The sequence below is a fragment of the Piliocolobus tephrosceles genome, chromosome 17 (genome assembly GCF_002776525.5).
Source record: "Piliocolobus tephrosceles isolate RC106 chromosome 17, ASM277652v3, whole genome shotgun sequence".
Lineage (NCBI taxonomy): Eukaryota > Metazoa > Chordata > Mammalia > Primates > Cercopithecidae > Piliocolobus > Piliocolobus tephrosceles.
In genome coordinates this window covers 58,257,758-58,280,629 of record NC_045450.1, presented here as the reverse complement: position 1 = coordinate 58,280,629, position 22,872 = coordinate 58,257,758, and the positions used below count along the sequence as shown (strand labels likewise).

General features: G+C 43.4%; 1 protein-coding gene across 1 annotated transcript in view; it reads right to left on the bottom strand.

Moving 5' to 3' along the window:
* HYDIN (HYDIN axonemal central pair apparatus protein) overlaps window positions 1-22,872 on the bottom strand; it is a 390,515-nt gene that overhangs the window by 99,279 nt on the left and 268,364 nt on the right. Inside the window, exons 45-49 of the mRNA XM_023210374.1 lie at window positions 13,927-14,553; window positions 11,546-11,764; window positions 1,972-2,180; window positions 1,572-1,754; window positions 721-840 (exon numbers count right to left, since the gene is read on the bottom strand). Of these exons, the coding sequence (XP_023066142.1) occupies window positions 721-840; window positions 1,572-1,754; window positions 1,972-2,180; window positions 11,546-11,764; window positions 13,927-14,553 (1,358 nt within the window). The remainder of the gene's footprint in view (window positions 1-720; window positions 841-1,571; window positions 1,755-1,971; window positions 2,181-11,545; window positions 11,765-13,926; window positions 14,554-22,872) is intronic.

Below are 22,872 nucleotides of genomic sequence, written 5' to 3'. Positions count from 1 at the left end.
TTCCTCCCATCTCCCTTCACAGCCAAGTTTCTCCAAAGTTATCTTTCACCTGACTTCTCACTTCACTTTGCTTGGGTATAGGACTCGTGCTAAGGCCCCTAGTGACCTCCATGTTGTTGAACCCTGTGGACATCTATGCCCTCATCTTTCTGTCCTCTGTGCAGCATTCACTGTAGCAACCATGTCCTCTTCTCATGGCTCCATGACACTGGTCTTTTTGGTTTCCCCAATAGCGCTGGCCCTCTTTCTCATCTCCTGGCTCCTCATTTTGCGCATATTGTAGTTATTTAGGACTCCTTTTCTTCTTACCTGTACAGCTCTCTCAGGCAATCTCATCTATGTCTGTGGCTTTTGTTGCCTTGAAGAGTGACCTCTCCTTTGAGAACCAAAGCTGTATAACCTACTCTCTGCTTCATGTGACTACAGAAATATCTTCCTAGCCTCGTAAACCAAACATAAGCCAAAGTGAACTCTTGATCCTATGCTGATCAAGCCTGAAGTCTCTCCTAGGCTTTCCCATCTGGGAAAATGGCACCCTCATTCCTCTGGGTGTCCAGCAGGAAGTTGGAACACAAGAACCCAGTTCTCCTGATTTGTGGTTGGGGCTAAGAGAGGCAGCATTAGTAAAAGTTACAACTATGTACATAGGAATCCTACTTATACTGTTCATGAGCCCAACCCAGGAGTATGAAATCTGCTTTAAAATAATGGAACACTTACTTATCTCTTGATTTTCCACAAAGCAGTGGCCCGAAGTAGTATGTCTCTGTGCTCATAACATACTTCTTAAAGATGACCTCATTTGTCTTCATGTCCATCTTCCGCTGAGGAAATACCACTCTGAACACAGAAGAGGAAGAGGTGAGGAGAGGCTGCCTGAACAGAAGTTCGGTGCTGCCACGTGATGTTTACATAAACTCAATATTCCCTGCTCAACACAGGGTCCAGGCGTCTGGAGACAGAGTGACTCTTCTTTGTCCCAGCTCCTTCCCACCACAGAGAAGACAGTATGATGTGAACTTGAAAAAAAGACTCCCCAGTGGTGTCTTCCATAATGAGGAGTGGTGACAAAGCTGAGTCAGATATTCCGTCCCAGTGCACCCAGCTGAAAACTTTCCTGAGAATCCCTATGGAAAACTAGTTCTGGGAGATACGAACTAGCTTCTGAGTCCCTTGGTCTAATGTGGCCAGTTGCTCAGCCAGGTGCTTTTCTGTGTAGGAGTTGCACAGTGGTGTTCAGTAGCTTGGAAGAAGTTCACCCATGCAGAGTCACACATGGTTTCTATACTACAGGATAGAACTGCTTTAAATTTGCTTAATAGTTAAATAAGCAAACTAATTTGCCAAAGGAAGGCTTTTTTCCTCCCTCTTTGCACCTATGATCATTCTCTTTATTGCAGTCTGGGAATCCTGGTAGTAGCAGGTCCTCCCTGTGGCTCTTAGTCAATATTCAAGACATGGAAGCTGATATGACTAGAGGGGCTGGGGTAAGAACCTCCTTGTTCAAAGTGCCATGGAGGAAAATGAAAACGCATCTGTCAACCTTTTCTTTTAAAATGAAACACACTTACTTCGGGTCTTGGCAAATGTATGGGTAAGCGCAGATGCCTCGGCAGTAGAGCTGGTACTGGCAGCAAGTTCCTAGGATCTCAAAGTTAAAGGTTTGGTCAAAGTTCCCGAACTCATCAGAAGAGAAGTGCACCTGCAACGTTACCTCGCCATTGGCTGGCACGATCCACCGGAAGTGATTCAGTCTGCAAATGACCACACAGGTTTGTAAAGTGAGAGGCTCCCCTCTGGCCAAGAGAAGACAGGAGAGCTGCCTGGAAGTCCTGTCCTGTTGGGGTAGGCATGGTGGCCCCTGGAGCCCCACAGGCAGGACAGCTCTGTTCCCCTCCAGTGCTGTGACAGCCACACCCTCAATGTGGGCTCTGGCCCACATTCCCCTCCTTGGGTTGCTGGGAGGCCCACCTGGTGAATTTCTCCTGGGAGTGCTGCCCGTCGAAGTTGTTCAGGTCTGTATCTGACAGCTGGGAAATGGTTCCTGCTGGTTCCCCAGAAAGGACTTTCCTGTTTGAGGTCACGCGACGCTTGTCTTTCTGAGTCTCGACAACTTGGTCTATCTTTTCTTTCACTTTCTGTTTGCCCCCCTTAGATGAGCTGGTCTGCTCCTCTTGAGCCTTAATTAAAAATGAGCATGAGGTCTTAAATATTCACTCTTTGAACACACAAACAGAAGGCAGAGTTGGCTACATGTCTGTCATCTCGGGAGATGGTGAGGCAGGGTCAGGAAGCCTAGAGCAGGGCAGGGTCTAGTCTTGGGTAGTGACAAGACCAGTGCATTCCTTGGCTCCCTAGTTCCTCAGATGGAGGATGAAGATGAAACCCTAGAGAAAGCTTGAAGCTGGAGGGTGTGTGTGGAACTCAAGTCTTAGCTCCTGGCAGTACCTACCATGGCCAGCGGGGCTTGTAGCCTTCTTGGCACCACTAAGCCAGTTATCCCCATCTGCTTGCTGTCTAATTCCTAATACTTTGTGGGCCTATGCCCCTCACCACCAGCTCTCTCTCCTTCTCTTTATTCTTAGAATTATACGTGAATAGAAAATCTTACTGTTTTGGGAGAGGCAGAGATAAACATGTGTTTAATCTGCTGTGTTTAATAAGTTCCCATTTTTCTAGTGGTATTTTCATGTTTCCTGATCAAAAAAATTTTTTGCCTTTAATTTATTTATCATTTCCATCGTTTTTAAAAAAGAAACCTTTAAGAGTTGAAGGCCTGGTACAGTAATAACTAGTTTTAACAGTTGCCACTTTTTCTCCTGAGCCATTTGCAGACATGATGACTCTGCCTCTAAATACACCTCCTCAAGAAAGGACCTTCTCCTGCAATCCTGCACACTACTATCATCACACCTAAGAAAAGGAACAATAATTCCACACCATCATTCTGGCACACAGTCTGCATTAAAATTCTCCTATTTGTCTCAGGTATGTCTTTTTTTTTTTTGAGATGGTGTCTCGCTCTGTTGCCCAGGCTGGAGTGCAATGGCGCTATCTCGGCTCACTGCAAGCTCCGCCTCCTGGGTTCATGCCATTCTCCTGCCTCAGCCTCCCGAGGAGCTGGGACTACAGGTGCCTGCCACCATGCCAGACTAATTTTCGGTATTTTTAGTAGAGACGGGATTTCACCATGTTAGCCAGGATGGTCTCGATCTCCTGACCTTGTCATCTGCCTGCCTCGGCCTCCTAAAGTGTTGGGATTACAGGCGTGAGCCACCACGCCTGGTCTCAGGCATGTCTTTTATAGACTTTTCCCAAATAAGCATCTAATCAAAGTTCCTATATTGTGTTTTGGTGTTATGTTTCTTTTTTTTATTATTATTATTTTTCTATCTTTCTATAGGTTATTGGGGGTACAGGTGGTGTTTGGTTACATAAGTTTTCTGGTGGCGATTCATGAGATTTTGATGCACCCATCACCTGAGCAGTATACACTGCACCCTATTTGTAGTCTTTTATCCCTCGCCCCCTTCCCATTCTCTCCCCCAAGTCCCCAAAGTCCATTGTATCATTCTTATGCCTTTGCGTTCCCATAGCTTAGTTCCCACATATCAGTGAGAACATATGATGTTTGCCATTCCTGAATTACTTCACTTAGAATAATAGTCTCCAATCTCATCTAGATAGCTGCGAATGCCATTAATTCATTCCTTTTTATGGCTGAGTAGTATTCCATTGTATATATATACCACAGTTTCTTTATCCACTCATTGATTGATGGGCATTTGGGATGGTTCCACGATTTGGCAATTGTGAATTGTGCTGCTATAAACATGCATGTGCAAGTATTTTTTTTGTATAATATCTTCTTTTCCTCTGGGTAGATATACAGTAGTCAGATTGCTGGATCAAATGGTAGTTCTACTTTTAGTTCTTTAAGGAATCTCCACACTATTTTCCATAGTGGTTGCACTAGTTTACATTCCCATCAGCAGTGTAGAAGGTGGTTTCTTGATGCACTGGATCCATGCCAACTACTACTGTTTTTTTATTTTTTCATTATGGTCATTCTTGCAGGAGTAAGGTGGTATCACACTGTGGTTTTGATTTTGCATTTCCCTGATCATTAGTGACATTGAGCACTTCTTCATATGTTTGTTGGCCATTTGCATACCTTCTTTTACGAGTTGTCTACTCATGTCCTTAGCCCACTTTTTGATGGGATTGTTTGTTTTTTTCTTGCTGATTTGTTTCAGTTCATTGTAGATTCTGGATATTAGTCCTTTGTCAGATGTATAGATTGTGAAGATTTTCTCCCACTCTGTAGATTGTCTGTTTACTCTGCTGACTGTTCCCTTTGCTGTGCAAAAGCTCTTTAGTTTAATTAAGTTCCAGCTAATTATCTTTGTTTTTATTGCATTTGCTTTTGGGTTCTTGGTCATGAAATCTTCACCTAAGCCAATGTCTAGAAGGGTATTTTCAATGTTATCTTCTAGAATTTTTATAGTTTCAGGTCTTAGATTTAAGAGATTTAAGTCCTTAATCCATCTTGAGTTGATTTTTGTATAAGGTGAGAGATGAGGATCCATGTGGCTAGCCAATCATCCCAGCAGTATTTGTTGAAAAGGATGTCCTTTCTCCACTGTTTTTTTTTTTTTTTTTCTTTGTCGAAGACCAGTTCGCTGTAAGTATTTGGGTTTATTTCTGGGTTCTCTATTCTGTTCCATTGGTCTATGTGCCTATTTTTATATCAGTAACATGCTGTTTTGGTGACTATAGCCTTATACTATAGTTTGAAATCAGGTAGTGTGATGCCTCCAGATTTGTTCTCTTTGCTTTGGCTATGTGGGCTCTTTTTTGGTTCCATATGAATTTTATAATTTTTTCCTAATTCTGTGAAGAATGATGGTGGTATTCTGATGAAAATTGCGTTGAATTTGTAGATTGCTTTTGGCAGTATGGTCATTTTCACAATATTGATTCTACCCATCCAGGAGCATGAGATGTGTTTCCATTTGTGTCATCTATGATTTCTTTTAGCAGTGTTTTGTAGCTTTCCTTGTAGAGGTCTTTCACCTCCTTGGTTAGGTATATTCCTAAGTATTTTATTTGTTTTTTTGCAGCTATTGTAAAAGACGCTGAGTTTTTGATTTGGTTCTCTGCTTGTTCATTGTTGGTGTGTAGAAGAGCTACTGATTTGTGTACCTTAATTTTGTATCCAGAAACTTTACTGAATTCTTTTGTCAGTTCTAGGAGCTTTCTAGAGGAGTCTTTAGGGTTTTCAAAGTAAATGATCATGTCATCAGCAAACAGTGACAGTTGGACTTTCTCTTTGCCCATTTGGATACCCTTTATTTCTCTCTCTTGTCTGACTGTTCTGGCAAGGACTTCCAGTACAATGTTGAAGAGGAGTGATGAGAGTGGGCATCCTTGTCTTGTTCCAGTTCTTGGAGGGAACATTTTCAACTTTTCCCCATTCAGTATTATGTTGGCTGTGGGTTTGTCATAGATGGCTTTTTTTACATTGAGGTGTGTTCCTTGTGTGCCGATTTTGCTGAGAGTTTTAATTATAAAGGGATGCTGGATTTTGTTGAAAGCTTTTTCTGCATCTATTGAGATGACTGTATGATTTTTGTTTTTAATTCTGTTAATGTGGTATATCACATTTATTGACTTGCACATGTTAAACCATCCCTGAATCCCTGGTGTGAAAGCCACTTGATCATTGTGGATTAACTTTTTGATATGTTGTTGGATTTGATTAGCTAAATGTTAAGGATGTTGGTTGGCTAAATGTTAAGGATCTTAGCATCTATGTTCATCAGGGATATCGGCCTGCAGTTTTCTTTTTTTGGTTGTGTCCTTTCCTGGTTTCAGTATTAGGGTGATGCTGGTTTCGTAGAATGAATTAGGGAGGGTTCCCTTTTCTCTGTCTTGTGCAATAGTGTCAATAGGATGGGTATCAATTCTTCTTTGAATGTCCGGTAGAATTCTGCTGTGAATCTGTCTGGTCCTGGACTTTTATTTGTTGGTATATTTTAAATTACCATTTCAATCTCACTGCTTGTTACTGGTCTGTTCAGGGTATCTAGTTCTTCCTGATTTAAGCTAGGAGGGTTGTATTTTTCTAGGAGTTTATCCATCTTTTCTAGGTTTTCTAGTTTTTGAGTGTAAAGGTGTTCATAGTAGCCTTGAATGATCTTTTCTATTTCTGTGGTGTCAGTTGTCACATCTCTTGTTTCATATCTTATTGAGGTTATTTGGATTTTTCTCTCTTCTTTTCTTAGTTAATCTAGCTAATGGTCTATCAATTTTATTTATCTTTTCAAAGAACCAGCTTTTTGTTTCACTTATCTTTAGTATTGCTTTTTTTGTTGTTTGTTTCAATTTCATTTAGTTCTGCTCTGATCTTGGTTATTTCCTTTCTTCTGCTGGGTTTGGGTTTGATTTGTTATTGTTTCTCTAGTTCCTTGAGGTGTGACATTCGACTGTCAGTTTGTGCTCTTTCAGGCTTTTTGATGTAGGTATTTAGGGCTATGAACTTTCCTCTTAGCATCACCTTTGCTGTATCCCAGAGATTTTGAAAGGTTGTGTCACTATTGTCATTCAGTTCTATGAATTTTTAAATTTCCATCTTAATTTTGTTTTTGATCCAGTGATCATTTGGGAGCAGGTTATTTAATTTTCATGTATTTGCATGGTTTTGAAGGTTCCTTTTGCAGTTGATTTCCAATTTCATTCCACTGTGGTTGGCAAGGGTGCTGGATATAATTTCAATTTTCTTAAATTTATTGAGGCTCATTTTGTGGCCTATCATATGGCCTATCTTGGAAAAAGTTCCACAAACTGTTGAGTAGCATGTGTATTCTGTGATTGGTGGATGGATTGTTCTGTATATATCTGTTAAGTCCATTTGTTCCAAGGTATAGTTTAAATTCATTGTTTCTTTGTTGACTTTCTGTCTTGATGACCTGTCTCGTGCTGTCAGTGGAGTACTGAATTCCCCCACTATTATTGTGTTGCTGTCTATCTCATTTGTTAGGTCTATTAGTAATTGTTTTATAAATTTGGGGGCTCCAGTGTTAGGTGCACATGTTTAGGATTGTGGTATTTTTCTGGTTGGACAAGGCCTTTTACCATTATGCAATGCCCCCTTTGTCTTTTTAAACTGCTGTTGCTTTAAAGTCTGTTTTGTCTGATATAAAAATAGCTGTTCCTGCTCTCTTTTGGTGTTCATTTGCATGAAACGCCTTTTTTCCACCCTTTTACTTTAAGTTTATGTGAGTCCTTATATGTTAGGTGAGTCTCTTGAAGGCAGCAAATAGTTGGTTGGTGCATTCTTATCCATTCTGCAGTTCTGTATCTTTTAAGCAAAGCATTTAGGCATTTACATCCAATGTTAGTATTGAGATGTGAGGTCCCATTAATTGTGCTATTTGTTGCCTGTGTACCTTGGGTTTTTGCTTTTTTGTTTTTTTTTTAATTGTATTTTTGTTTTATAGGTCCTATGAGATTTATGCTTTAAAGAGGTTCTGTTTTGATGTGTTTCCAGGATTTGTTTCAAGATTTAGAGCTCCTTTTAGCAGTTCTTATAGTACTGGCTTGGTAGTGGCGAATTCTCTCAGCATTTGTCTGAAAAAGACTGTCTCTTTCCTTCATATACGACGTTTCATTTTGCTAGATACAAAATTCTTGGCTGATAGTTGTTCTGTATGTTCTCTGCTGATAGCCTGAAGATAGGGCACCAATCCCTTCTAGCTTGGAGGGTTTCTGCTGAGAAATCTGCTGTTAATCTGATAGGTTTTCCTTTATTGATTACCTGTTGCTTTTGTCTCACAGCTCTTAAGATTCTTTCCTTCATCTTGACTTTAAATAACCTGATGACAATGTGCCTAGGTGATGATCTTTCTGTGATGAATTTTCCAGGTGTTCTTTGTGCTTCTTGTATTTGGATGTCTAGGTCTCCAGCAAGGCTGGGGAAGTTTTCCTCGATTATTCCCCCAAATATGTTTTCCAAACTTTTAGATTTCTCTTCTTCCTCAGGGGCACTGATTATTCTTAGGTTTGGTCATTTAACATAATCCCAGACTTCTTGGAGGCTTTGCTCTTATTTTCTTATTCCTTTTTCTTTGTCTTTGTTGGATTGGGTTAATTTGAAGACCTTGTCTTTGAGCTCTGAATTTCTTTCTTCTACTTGTTCAATTCTATTGTTAAGACTTTCCAGAGCATTTTGCATTTCTCTAAGTATGTCCAATATTTCCTGAAGTTTTGATTGTTTTTTATTTATGCTATGTATTTCATTGAACATTTCTCCCTTCACTTCTTCTGTCATTTTTTGGATTTCCTTGAACTGGGCTTCACCTTTCTCTGGTGCCTCTCTGATTGGCTTAATAACTAACCTCCTCAATTCTTTCTCAGGTAAATCAGGGATTTCTTCTTGGTTTGAAACCATTGCTAGTGAGCTACTGTGATTTGGGGGGGCTATTAAAGGGCCTTGTTTTGTCATATTATCAGAGTTCGTTTTCTGGTTCCTGCTCATTTGGGTAGGCTCTGTCAGGGAAATATGGCTGAAGGCTGTTGTTCAGATTCTTTTGACCCACAGGGTGCTCCCTTGATGTAGTATGTTCCCCCTTTTCCTATGGATGTGGCTTCCTGAGAGCCAAGCTGTACTGATGGTTATCTCTCTTCTGGGTCTAGCCACCCAGCAAGTCTACCAGGCTCTGGGCTGGTGCCAGGGGTTGTCTGCACAGAGTCCTGTGATGTGAACCATCTATGGGTCTCTCAGCCATGAACACCAGCACCTGTTCTGGCAGAGGTGGCAGGGGAGTGAAATGGGCTCTGTGAGGATTCTTAACTTTGGTGGTTTAATGCTCTATTTCTGTGCTGGTTGGCCTCCTGACGGGAGGTGGCACTTTCCAGAGAGCATCAGCTGTGGTAATATGGAGAGGAACCAGTGGTGGGTGGGGCCCTAGAACTCCCAAGAATATATGCCCTTTGTGTTCAGGTACCTGGTGGGTAGAGAAGGACCATCAGTTGGGGACAGGGCTAGGCATGTCTGAGCTCAGACTCTCCTTGGGCTGGTCTTGCTACGGCTGCTGTGGGAGATGGGGGTGAGGTTCCTAGATCAATGGAGTTATGTACCTAGGAGGATTATGGCTCCCACTGCTGAGTCATGCAGGTTGTCAGGGGAGTGGGCAAAAGCCAGCAGTTACAGGCCTCACCCAGCTCCCATGCAATCCAAAGGGCTGGTCTTACTCCCACTGTGCCCCCAACAATAATAGCATTGAGTCTGTTTCCAGGCAGTGGGTGAGCAGGGCTGAGAACTTGCCCCGGGCTACCCACCTCCTAGCTGTGAAAGCAAGTATGGCTTTAGTTCTTCCCCTGCCTGTGGAGTCTGCATCCTGGATTTGTGCCCTCCCCAGAGTCCTGCACAGAAGGCTTCTTAACCAGTTCAAATTGTTACAAAGTTCACCTGGAGACTTCCTTTTCTCTGTGGCATTTTCCCTGGGCCTATGGCCGTCTTCCTGAAGGATCCCTGTGATGCCAGACAGGAATGGCCTGCTTGGGGACCTAGGGAGCTCCCAGGGCCTTTCCTGCTGCTTCCTCTACCCCTGTATTTCACTCAGTTCTCTAAATTGACTCAGCTCCAGGTAAGGTTGGAATCTTCTCCTGTAAACTAGACCTTCAGTTTCCCTGGTGGGAAACCAGGGGTGGAGGATCTTCCTTTCCCACTTCTGCAGTTTGGGCACTCACAGTATTTGAGTTGTCTCCTGGGTCCTGCAGGAGCAGTCTGCTTGCTTCAGAGGGTCTGTGGGTCCCTTCAGGTTTCTTGATTTATTCCTGCAGTTGTTCTGGAGCTAAAATTCACAATGCAAGACACACTGCTCTGTCCATCCAAGTTGGAGTTGCAATCTAGTCCTGCCTCCTGTCCGCCATGATCTGTTATGTTTCTTTAGTATATTATAATCTAGACCCTCCTGCCCCCTCTCTCAATCACATTGCCGTTTTAGAAAGACCAGATTTGTGTTCTTACAAAATACGCCATAGTTGGAATTATTCTGAGCATTCTTACAGTGCCATTTCTTTTTCTTTTCTCTTTTCTTTTCCTTTCTTTTCTCTCTTCTCTTCTCTTGTCTTCTCTTCTCCTTCTTCTCCCTCTCCCTCCCTCCTTTCTTTTTTCTTTCCTTTCTTTCCTTTCTCCTTCTTTTCTCTTTTCTTTTCTTTCCTCTCTCTCTCTTCCCTTCCTTCAATCTTTCTTTTCTTTTTCTTTTGAGACAGGATCTCACTTTATTGTCCAGGCTGGAGTGCAGTGGTGCCATCTCAGCTCACTACAACTCTTCCTCTAGGGCTCAAGCGATCCTCCCACCTCAGCCTCCTGAGTAGCTGTGGCTACAGGTGTGTGCCACCATGCCTGGCTAATTTTTGTATTTTTTGTAGAGATGGGGTTTCACCATATTCCCAGGGTGGTCTCAAACATCTGGGCCCAAGCAATCTGCCCACCTCAGCCTCCCAAAGTGGGGGGATTACAGGCATGAGCCAAAGTGCCCAGCTGGCTGATTTTCAAAACAAGGGGAAGACAGCAATTTTTTCTTCTTTATCTTTTTAATTTCAAATTTCACCAGGGACTCTCTGCTTGGGTGAGGCATGCCCACTGATGCAACTGATCTCAGATGTTGATTTCCTACTTGTAAACTGAGGTTTGGGGTAGTCTCTGTCCCCAGTTTACGGGTAAGCAGGACTTATAGGTGAAGTTACGAGCTCTCTTTCCTGATGTGCGTGGTTTGTAGAAGGCTGTGTGCAGAGATTCAAATTGTGGGCCACCCTTCTCCTCTGGGAATAAAAAAACCTTCTATAATTTTAAATATACACACTTTCTGCATATTATTGGTCAAATTTATTTTTCTTGTGATTTATTCTATTAATTGCATATATTTTCTTCTATTTCTGCACAATTTTATTTTGATTATTTAATTTTAATCCAGCTGGAATGTATTTTACTGTATTATGTCAGGCTAGCACATAAACAGTGACTTTTACCCCAAACATCCAATCTTCCCATCCTAATTTCTTTAATAATGTATCCTTTCTGTAGTGGCACGTGTCCCCTTAACTTGTGTGTGTTGATTCTTATATTCTTACACACTGTGCAAATCACCTTAGCTTCAAAACATATTTTTACGTTTTAAAAAAGATTAGATATCTTTTTAAGAATGCTAGTTTTGCTTATTTTTTTATTGTGGATGTGCTGCAGAGTAACTTGACAAGTTCCCTAAACCCTCCCACGGGACTGCAAAGGTTGTTAGGTGAGAATCAATCACTGTCAGTTTCCTCTTAGGAGGTAGGACAAGTCAGAGCCAGGAAAGGTGCAGTTCAGGGACGCTCACATGAGGTTTTCAGGGAGGATCCCCAACAAGTCGAGGGAAAATAACCCAGTGAGCAGAACACCTCATGCCAGGCTCCATTTTTGGTCTGGTGTGGGGTGACTTTCTCTCCCTGCCTGCTGAAGTCCTGCCAAGGTTAGGAGAATAAACTGCTCATGTGTTACCTTTGTAGTGTTTGTGGCAGCCAAAAGGTCTGATTCTACTTCCATTTCTTTTTTTTCATCCAGAGATATCTCTTCGGATGGTGGGATCACAAACACAAAATGCTCCAGGTCGTCTGTCATGGTCAAAGGTGGCCGCTTCACAGGGTAGGAGACGATTGAGAATAAGGCAGGAGGCGGGATGGGTGGTCCGGAGGAACCCAGACCCAAGATGTCTAGGATCTAAAGGACAGGCTGATTGTGAATTTCCTGTGCAAAACCCTATGCCTCTCTTCCTGTCTTACCATAGCCTTTGTTACACTTTATGGCAATTGTTTAATTGTCTGCCTTTGCAACGGGACTGTAAACTCCATTAGGACAGTTAGCAGGTGGATATGGCACACAGCCAAGCACATAGCAGGCAATCAATAAATCTCTGTTTAATATGAAGAGGCCAGCTCTTAACGTTCTAATGTCTAATGTATAGAGTTGTTCCACCTATTTTCAGATTCCATGTTAATTTTTCTTTTTGCGTTAAATGTTCCTTCCTTCCAAGGGTAAAAGAAAGTTGGGATGGGAGCAAGTCAAATGCAGCAAAGAAAATAATAAAGAAAAGGTTCTGGGACTAGGGTAGAGAATGGGAATGAAGAGAGAAGTGAAAAATAACCTGAGAGAGAAAACATTTATTCCTCCAGCATTTTCCCATTCTGCTCTCATATATAATGAATGAGCAATTTCCAGAGCAAATGGTTTGGAAATTTAACAGCCACTTCCTGCTTCAGAAGAAGCATGTTACCGCTAGACTAATAGCCATTATCACAACAGTAAAGGTTACAGCCCACCTGAGGGCCCAGCCTGTGGACCACTGGGCCTGTTAGGCCCAGCAAGTAACTAAATATCTCCATGCAATCCTGTGCTTCTCATCCTGTGTGTCAAGGAGCTAAAGGCATTTCCTGACTAATATGCAGCTGAGTTAACTCCCAGGATTTAGAACCTCTAAAGGCATGAATGATCTGTAGCAATTGTTGAATTACCAGAGCCAGGGAGCTCTTCAAACAGCGGTCTAACCTATGATTTGGAAGGTGGAAAGTATAAAACAAGGCAAGAAGATGTTCTTGTTATAGCCCCCCCCCCTTTTTTTTAAAAAAAAAAAAAAACATTTCTGGAGGAAAAAAAATCACAATTCCTTAGCTAAGGCTGGCCTGAGGTGAAACTGGTAAGGGCGTAGAGCTGGTGTTGCATGTCCCCCAGCAGTCCTTCCCGCCTTTGGTGCCACCCGGGACCACTGTGGCAAGGCTTCTACTGTGGGTCACAGCACATGGAAGTCACATGGATCGCAGGGATGACTCTGATCCTCCTGTCATCCCTGACCTGCCACATTCCTCCCAGGCTCTAGTCTCTACTTTTAAAAGTTGACTCACGCCTATAATCCCAGCACTTTGGGAGGCTGAGGCTGATCATTTGAGGTCAGGAGTTTAAGACCACCCTGACCAACATGGTGAAACCCTGTCTCTACTAAAGATACAAAAAAGTTAGCTGGGCGTGCTGGTGCATGCCAATCATCCCAGCTACTTAGGAGGCTGAGGCAGGAGAATTGCTTGAACACGGGAAGCGGAGGTTGCAGTGAGCTGAGATTGCGCCACTGCACTCCAGCCTGGGCAACAGAGCAAGACTCCATCTAAAAAAAAAAAAAAAGCTGCATCTAGTTTGTCATGAACAAAACCAGAACGCAGCAAACTATAGTGCCCTGGCTGAATCTGGCCTGCTACTTTTTCTAAATAAACTTGAATTGGAACATGGCTATGCCCATTCAGTTACATGTTGCTGGTGGTCACTTTTACCCACCAAAGGCTGAGTGGAGCAGTTGTGATAGAAGCAGTATCACCTGTAGCCTAAAATACTTACTTTCTGGTCCTTTACAGAAAAAACCTGCCCCTGGAGAAAAGGCTATAATAAGCCTCTCCTCCAAACTGCTGGCAAGGGTGGCTTTTGGATACACAATACTATTGTTTATAGGAACGAAGAGCTGTCTTATAGGATAATTTCTGTCACTGTGGGAGGCCTGTGGGAAGACTTTGTAGTGGATGGGTCTCCTGCTTCACCCCAAAGCCTCACCTGCCTTGTCACTCTGTAGCACCCTATTATCAATATTAAAAATCAACCGTTACAGGTGGCTTTCCATAAGCTTGGATGGACTAATTTAGATGTGTGACATTTCCTACAAATTTTCTCTTGCCAAGTAGGAAAGGTCCTTTAGTCATTATTGTCTTAATTCCGAGGGGGCATCAGAAATGAATGCAGTTGAGGGGATATGGGTTTCGGGTAGGGAGAAGCACCCCTGATGATCTTAGCACAGTGCCTGCTGCCTGACTTGTGACTTCCCCACCCTGGAGGAGAGTCCTTACCTGCTCTCCTTTGGGAAGCTTGTCACTTTCTAGGGCCTGCTTCCAGTTCAAGCCTTCAAAGTCTGGTGTCTGGATGTTAAGGAAGGGCACACCCAGGTCCTTCTCCTTTTTCCCTTCGTGGTCCTCCTCCCCTTCCCCCTCCCAGTCACTCCGCTCCTCCAGGGCTCGCAGCTTCTCCAGGCGCTCCCGCTCCGCCTTCTCCCTCTCCAGGCGCTCCTTCTCCGTGCGCTCCTTCTCCAGGCGCTCCCTCTCCCGGTCCTTGCGGCCCCTGCGCCCACCCGAGGGGACCTGGCGCTGGTCGTCGGGCTCATGGGCCGCTTCCTCCACCCCTGCGGGAGGCAGCTGGACTCCTTGCTTCCGGTCCCAGTACATGAGGAGGTTCTGGACATCCTTCAGTGTCAACTCATAGGCCTTAAACTTCTGGGCCAGTTGCTTGTCGGGGTCCTTTGAGACGTCCCCTTCACTGTCCTCTTGGTCCTGGACAAGAGGAAGCGCAAGCATGCTGACATCACCCATGTTCCTTTTCTTCTTATTTAGCTCTTCCTTCTCAGACATTGTTGGTTCCCTACCAGATATTTTCCTTTCGATTGTCTCCGTCTTGACATCCACTTTGGTGAGTGGAGGAACCTAAAAGGCACGACACAGAAAAGATGCGTCAAACAGTTTTTTATGGGGTAGTAAATTGCATGAGGAGGAGCAAAAAGACATTTTGTTTCTTGAGAAGATCTCTGAGGACCCGGGCACCTCCTCTGCATGCTAAGGTTATGCCTGGGAATCGTCTTGGGGTTTTTATCTAAATATCCATTCCATGGTCCTTCTCTGTTCGAGATCTGGCTGGGTCCTGGCATTGTGCATTGTGGAAAAGGTGCAGAGTGACTTTGATGTGTACTCCTGGTTGAGAGCTGCTGTTCTGCAGGATCAAGGGGAAAAGACTAACAGATGCAAGCCATCTGCACCTGCCTCAGGTGCCCTGGGATAGGCCATAGCGTGTAGTGGTCCAATCCCAGCTGCACTGCTTGGTAGCTATGACCCTGGGAGAGGACTTGGCCTCTCTCTGCCTCATCTGTATAATGGAGATAGCAATATTAATACCTACTTCAGAGGACTCCTGAAGATAAAATGTGTGAATGCATGTAGAAAGCTTGTAACAGTGCCTTTGCAGTTATTAAAACCACACATGTATTGTATACAATGGATATTGGTGGGAACAAATGGGGGTTTAGAAGCTGGTTGCACCTCAGGCTTTTAAAATATGTATTTATTTAATGCACTGGGCATAGAGAAACCAACTTTATTCTTTTTCTTGCTGCACTTTTAAACTTGCTTTGTGGGCTCCGATTTTCTCCTCCCCTGGATGAAATCCTTGGGTAGGCTCCATCGTTTTCTGGGTCACTCTTTCATGATATTATGCAAAGTCCATTCCAGTCTAGTGACCGCTATCTGCAGTGCAGCCCACTGTCTCCCTTCCCAGGTCTAGCTCTTCTCTCTAAGTTCAGGCCAGCATGACTCATGGGGCTGGGGTTCAAATATTAGACTCTAGGCCTGCCAAGGAAAGGAGGTCCTGGTAAATACCCTGGCCTTTGGGTTAGGTCTCTGAAAGGTTCCATACTAGGAATAAGGGTCAACCTGTCCTTTGCAGAGAGAGACATGGATGGAGCTGGAAGGCCATTATCCTCAGCAAACTAACGCAGGAACAGAAAACCAAATAATAAGTGTTCTCCCTTGTAAGTGGGAGATGAATGATGAGGACACATGGACATATGGGTTGGGGGACAATACACACTGGGGTCTGTCAGCGATTGGGGGGCAGGAGGAGGGAGAGCATCAGGAAGAATAGTTAATGAATGCTGGGCTTAACATCTAGGTGATGGGATGATCTGTGCAGCAAACCATGGTGGCACATGTTTACCTATGTAACAAACCTGCACATCCTGCACATGTACCCCTGTACTTCAAATAACAGTGGGAAAAAGAAAAGGAAAAAGAAAAAAAAAAAAGGTCAACCTGAAATAGCCCCGCCCTCCTAGGGACTGAAGTTCAGTTTAAAATGATCTCAATCCTGATTGAATCAAGATTTCATGTGCTCCTAGCCCAGCTGACTGCCAGCAGCAAAGAGTGACTCTCTCTGGAGGGAGACAACATTTTCCAGATTCTCTCTGGAGGGAGACAACATTTTCCAGAGCCTCAGAACATTTTTTCCGTTCAGTATCTGGCCCATGATAAAAACCTGGGTTGGGCATGGTGGCTCATGCCTGTAATCCCAGCACTTTGGGAGGCTGAGATGGGAGGATTGCTTGAGGCCAGCAGTTCTAGACCAGCTTGGGCAAGCAAGACCCCCATCTTTAAAAAAATACTTGGCACCTAAAGAGATAAGATCATGTGACCATAAAGCAAGAGCAAAAGACAGATAGGAGACCAGACTGCTGAGGATCGATGCATGGCTCTATAAGACAAGGACTTTACAACATACTTAATCCGCTGAGGGAATTAAAACACTATTGAGAAGTGAGAATTTTGAAGAGAACTAGAAACAGTAAGAAAAGAATTAATGACTTTTTAATGCAAAAACGAAATGAAAAACTGAAAGGAAGTTTGAATAGCAGATTAGACCTCACTGAAAAAAAGACAGCACAAAAGTATGTGCTGTATAAAAAGAGCACAAAAGTATGTAGAACATAGAAAAAGCACAACAGACATGTATTACTGTGAAAGGCTTGCAAAAAGGCCTAGTATATTTATGATTGGAATACCAGACGGAGAGGAGAGAAAGAATGGAGGAGAAGAAATCTGGAAGAGTTAGTAGCTAATGGTTCCCAACCCACATATTCAAGAATCACTATAAACCCCAAGTAGGATAAAATACAAAGAAAACAACACCTAGGCAAATCACAGTAAATTACTGAACAAAGACCTGACATCTTAAAGGTGTTGAGACCTTAAAGACAAAGAGAAACATCTTAAAGGCAGTTAGAGTCAGAAACAGGTAGGAGGCGGGGCTCAGATGCTGGACCAGATTGAGGACTCACTAAAACAGGGTGGGGGTGGAAACAGCTTTCCAATCAGACACGCCCACCAGTGTGCCATGTCAATATATCATTGCCATGGCAACACTCAGGAGTTACCACCCCTTTCATGGCTATGACTCAATGACCCAGAAGACCTCTTCTCTACAAATTTCTGCATATTCTGCCCCTTCATCTGCATGCAAATAAAAGTGGGTATAAATATGACTGTAAACTGTCCTAAGCTGCTACTCTTTGCCTACAGGGTAGCTCTGTTGGGCAGGAGCAGTCACAGAACTGTCACATTGCCTCTTCAATAAAGCTGTTTTCTTCCACCTCCAGCGTGCCCTTGAATACTTTCCTGGGCAAAGCCAAGAACCCTCCAGGCTAAGCTGTGGGGCTCACCTGCCCTGCATCATGGCTAACACGGAAGGAGCACAATCATGCTGATAGACAACATCGCAACAGCCACATGGAAGACAAAGATAGAAAAATAATATCAAAGTGCTGAAGAAAAACGGCTGGCAACCTAGAGGCCTGCCTAGAAAAAAATACCCTTTAAAAATCAAGGTGAAGTAAAGACATTTTGGACAAGCAAAACTTGAGTAATTTGTTGCCAAAGAACCTGTACCTAAAAAAACAAAACACAACACCCAGGAATGTTCTTTAGGTAAAAGAAAACAGATACAAGAGATGTAGAAAGGAGTTAAAGATTGTTTAGGAGGGTGCTGAGAAATGCATATTGATAAATATTGATAAATGGGCATTTAGGTAAAAATAAATGCAAATTGATTGTTTTAATCAATAACAATAATGTTTCTGCATTAAAAATATATAGTGAGAATTTGCCGGGCACGGTGGCTCACACCTGTAATCCCAGCACTTTGGGAGGCCGAGGCGGGCGGATCATGAGGTCAGGAGATCGAGACCATCCTGGCTAACACGGTGAAACCCCGTCTCTACTAAAAATGCAAAAAATTAGCCGGGCGTGGCAGCGGGCGCGGCAGCGGGCGCTTGTAGTCCCAGCTACTTGGGAGGCTAAGGCAGGAGAATGGTGGGAACCCGGGAGGCGGAGCTTGCAGTGAGCCAAGATTGCGCCACTGCACTCCAGACTGGGCAACTGAGCAAGACTCTGTCTCAAAAAAAAAAAAAAATTCAAATTCAAATACATAACAATATTAGCATATAATTTAGAAGAGGGTAGCACTTTGGGAGGCCGAGGCGGGTGGATTGCTTGAGCCCAGGAGTCTGAGAACAGCTTGGGCAACATGGCAAAATCACATTTTTCCAAAAAGTTAGCCAGACATGGTGGTGCACCCCTGCAGGCCTAGCTACTCGGGAGGCTGAGGTGGGAGGATCACCTGAGCCTGGGAGAGATCAAGGCTGCAGTGAGTGGTGTCCACGCCAAGCACTCCAGCCTGGGTGACATAGTGAGACCCTGCCTCAAAAAAAAAAAAAAAAAAAAAAAAAAAGAGGGTAAATGTGGTTAAATGAGGTTAAATTATTCTAAGACTCTCGTGTCTTCAACAGAAATACTTGAAGGTGGTGGTTGAAGAAAATAAGACTCTTCCTAGTCTATTAACACACTATTTAGTCAAGTGATTACATGGATCAAATTTCCACTAGGCTTTGTTCAATTGTACTTTAGTAAATAACAGCCAATACAAAAGAAACCATTGATCCAAAATATAAACATAAAGGTAAACTTTCTTTTTAAGGAATAACATTTGGGAGAAATTTGCTTTTATAGATTTGGAGTAAGAAATGATGGCTGGCAAGGGCTTATTTGAGGGAGGAAGGCAAGTTGAGAGGGATGGAATTGGGTTTAAGATTGAGCTGGAGGGTAGAAAGGAAGATTTTGGACAGAAGAAAGAAAGAAGGAAGCAAAGGAAAGTTCAGAGGAGAAACAAGGGCGATGGCCAAATGCAAGGCTTTCTTCTTCTACAGTGAGAAATCATCATTAATTTGTTTAAAACAGGATTATTTTGGTTGGGCGCAGTGGCTCATGCCTGTAATCCCAGCACTTTGGGAGGCCAAGGCAGGTGGATCACCTGAGGTCAGGAGTTTGAGACGAGGCTGACCAACATGGTGAAACCTTGTCTCTACTAAAAATACAAAAATTAGCTGGGTGTGGTGGCACACGCCTGTAATCCCAGCTACTTGGGAAGCTGAGGCAGGAGAATCGCTTGAACCTGGGAGGTAGAGGTTGCAGTGAGCAGAGATTATGCCACTGCACTCCAGCCTGGGTGACAAGAGCGAAACTCCAACTGAAAAAACAAAACAAAACAACAACAACAACAAGCAGAATCAGATTTAGTTGAAGTGTACTTTTTTGGTTAGATTTTTGAAACAAAAATTTTAAGAGGTAACAGGCTTTTCAAGAGGACAGAGAAGATTGGAGCAGGAAGGGAACTTAGAGATCATCAAGGGATGAGATAAGGAAACTTTGGCCCAGAGGGCATATGACAAATTCATAGCTTCACAGATTAATCTTTGAGTTTCCAGACTGACAGGTGTATTTCTTACTTCCTGTCCTGTCTCCCATTATAGCTGGTTCTGTGATTTTTTTTTTTTCTTGTCCAGCATCCCTTTATTTTCCCATCCTTGATTCTTGCTCTGTGCAATACCTCTTCTTCCAGGAGTAAGCAGATGATTCAGAACTGACCAGTCACAGAATGGCATTCCCCTGGCCAAGGGGACTGGTTCAGAACAGGCACATGGCGCTCTCCAGTGAGAGTGAAAGCCAGCACTGTGGCCAACACGGTGTTTAACAAAGCACTCCTTTCCAGCTGGGTTTGGATCTGGGTGAGTACAAGCCAGAACTTTCGGGGTCTCTCACGTGGAGGGCATCAGTCAGAGACCAGAACCAGCACAAGTGAGCCAAGAGATGCAGGCAAAGAACTCTGCATGGGTGTTTATAGTTGTCCTGTGTGGGAATGAACAACCAGCAAACTGTCCCATACTTAACAGCTACAGACTGAATAAAATAGAAACATAACTCCCTGAGAGCTCTAGAGACTAAGAACAAATTAGGCAGTTTTTAAAGGGGCTGTTGAAACTTGGAGTAAGAGAGTTGTATAAAGTGAGTCCTCTTCCTCTTTTTGTGGCTTTACACTGAAGATAGTCATGGCAGTGGTAGTGGCTGGTGGCCACACCACAATGGAAAAACCCACCAACCGGGCCGGCATGCCTGTCATCCCAGCACTTTCAGAGGCCGAGGTGGGAGGGTCATCTGAGGTCAGGAGTTCAACACTATCCTGGCCAACATAGCGAAACTCCGTCTCTCCTAAAAATACAAAAATTAGCCGGGCATGGTGGTGCACGTCTGTAGTCCCAGCTACTCGGGAGGCTGAGGCAGGAGAATGACTTGAACCTGGGAGGTGGAGGTTGCAGTGAGCCAAGATCGCGCCATTGCATTCCAGTCTAGGCGACTGAGCGAAACTCTGTCTCAAAAAAAAAAAAAAAAAAAAAAAGAAAGAAAGAAAGAAAGAAAGAAAGAAAGAAAGAAAGAAAGAAAAAAAAGAAAAGCCCACCAACCTTCATTCTAGAGGAGCCACAGAAAGAACTCCTGGAACATTCAGAGCCTCCAGAGAGTGAAGGGGAAACCCCAGAAAGGAGAGAGAGCCAGAGAAGAGGAACCCCAAATTTTCTTTATCAGCAGCCTAAATCTCTGGCTGGCTGACTCTTGAACTATGTGCGTGGGGGGCAAACTGAAAACAATTTGTAATTAAGGTTTAAAGAATGGAACTGACGTCTTAGTCACTGACCCGTCTTAGTCACTGACCCGCTGCAGATGCAAAAGACCAAAACTTGATTCAACCAAGCTAATTGTCTGTTAAACCTAAAGTATCAACATTCTTCGGAGAATTATAATACAATACAGAGTCTGCAACATAACATCCAAAAATTGCAGGATATGATACAAAATTACTTGTCATATGAAGAGTCAGGAAACTCTGACAATTCTCAAAGGAAAAGACAGTCAACTATGCCAACCCCGAGGTGACTCAGATGGAGGAACTGTCAGACAAGAACTATATGCAGCTGTTATAACTATGATCAGTATGGCAGAAGGAAATCCAAGCAGATAAATTGAAAAATTTAAAAAGAACCAAGCGGAAATTTTAGAAGTGAAAAATACAGTATCTGAAATAAGAATTTAGGAAGGAACAGCCATGAATTTTCATATATGTGAGCAAATAATTTTTTTAAAAAATATTTTTGGAATTGGGTTTTCTGTCTCTCTTTCTTTCCTCCTTAAAAAAGAAAAAAAAAAAAAAAAAAAAAAGACAGGATCTTGCTGTGTTGTCCAGGCTGGATTCAAACTCCTGAGCTCATGCAATCCTCCTGTCTCAGCCTCCTGAGTAGCTGGGACTATAGGTGCACACCACCACAGATGGCCTGAATTGAGTCTTCTGTTTCTTGCAGTTTAAAGATTCCTGACAATATATCCACTTGAGACTGTGCTTTTGCTAACGTTAGTGTTGGCTGCTAGGCAACTGCTTAGAGCCTTGCTACTCAGAGTGTGACCTAAGAGCCAGCAGCATGAATGTGACCTGGGACTTGTTAGAAATAGTCTCATGCCCTAGCCCAGACCTACTGAATTGGAACCTCTCTGCATATTAACAGGATCCCTGGGTGATTTGCATGCATGTTCAGATTTGAAAAGCTGATATAGAGAAAATCAGAATCACCAGCAGATTTCATTTTATAGGATAAACAGTTAAAGAGCAGTAGGCTATTAGATGGAAGGAAATCTTCTGATTAGAAAGGTAAAAACAGGCTGGGTACGGTGGCTCATGCCTGTAATCCCAGCACTTTGGGAGGCCAAGGTGGATGGATCACATGAGGTCAGGAGTTCAAGACCAATCTGGCCAACATGGTGAAATCCTGTCTCTACTAAAAATACAAAAATTAGCCGGGCATGGTGGTGGGTGCCTGTAATCCCAGCTACTCAGGAAGCTGAGACAGGAGAAGCACTTGAACCCAGGAGGTGGAGGTTGCAGTGAGCTGAGATTGCGCCACTGCACTCCAGCCTGGGTGACAGAGTGAGACTTGTATCAAAAAAAAAAAAAAAAAAAAAAAAAAAAGATTAAAACAATCCACAAAAGAAATAAAAATGATTGGCCAGGCACAGTGGCTCACACCAGCACTTTGGGAGGCTGAGGTGGGTGGATCACCTAAGGTCAGGAGTTTGAGACCAGCCTGGCCAACATGGCGAAACCCTGTCTCTACTAAAAATATAAAAATTAGCCGGGAGTGGTGGTGTGCGCCTATAATCCCAGTTACTTGGGAGGCTGAGGCAGGAGAATCGCTTGAACCCAGGAAGCGGAGGTTGCAGTGAGCCATGATCAAGCCACTGCATTCCAGTTTGGATGACAGAGCAAGATTCTGTCTCAAAAAATAAAGAAATAAAAAATAAATAAAAACATATCCACACACAAAACAAATATTTTTGAGCACCTTTCCGCCAGGTGGGAGACTCATTAAGTGATCAAAACAGACAAAAGCTTTAGCCTTCATGAGGCTTATATTTTGCAGGGGCAGGTAGGTAGACAAAACCACATAAAAATCTATGGTATGTGAGATGGTGATGAGTGCTAAGAGACAGGGAAGGGGCTAAGAAGTGGGCTTTTTTTTGTTGGTGTTTGTTTGTTTTGTTTTTGCTTTTGTCTTACTCAATTTTAAATAGAGTGGCCAGAGAAGGCCTTGCTGGGATGTTTAAATAAAATCCTGAAGAGGAGTTCAGTGACCAACCAGCATGTTTTTTTTTTTAAAAGTTCACCTCGGCCGGGCGCGGTGGCTCAAGCCTGTAATCCCAGCACTTTGGGAGGCCGAGACGGGTGGATCACGAGGTCAGGAGATCGAGACCATCCTGGTCTACACGGAGAAACCCTGTCTCTACTAAAAATACAAAAAACTAGCCGGGCGAGATGGCGGGCGC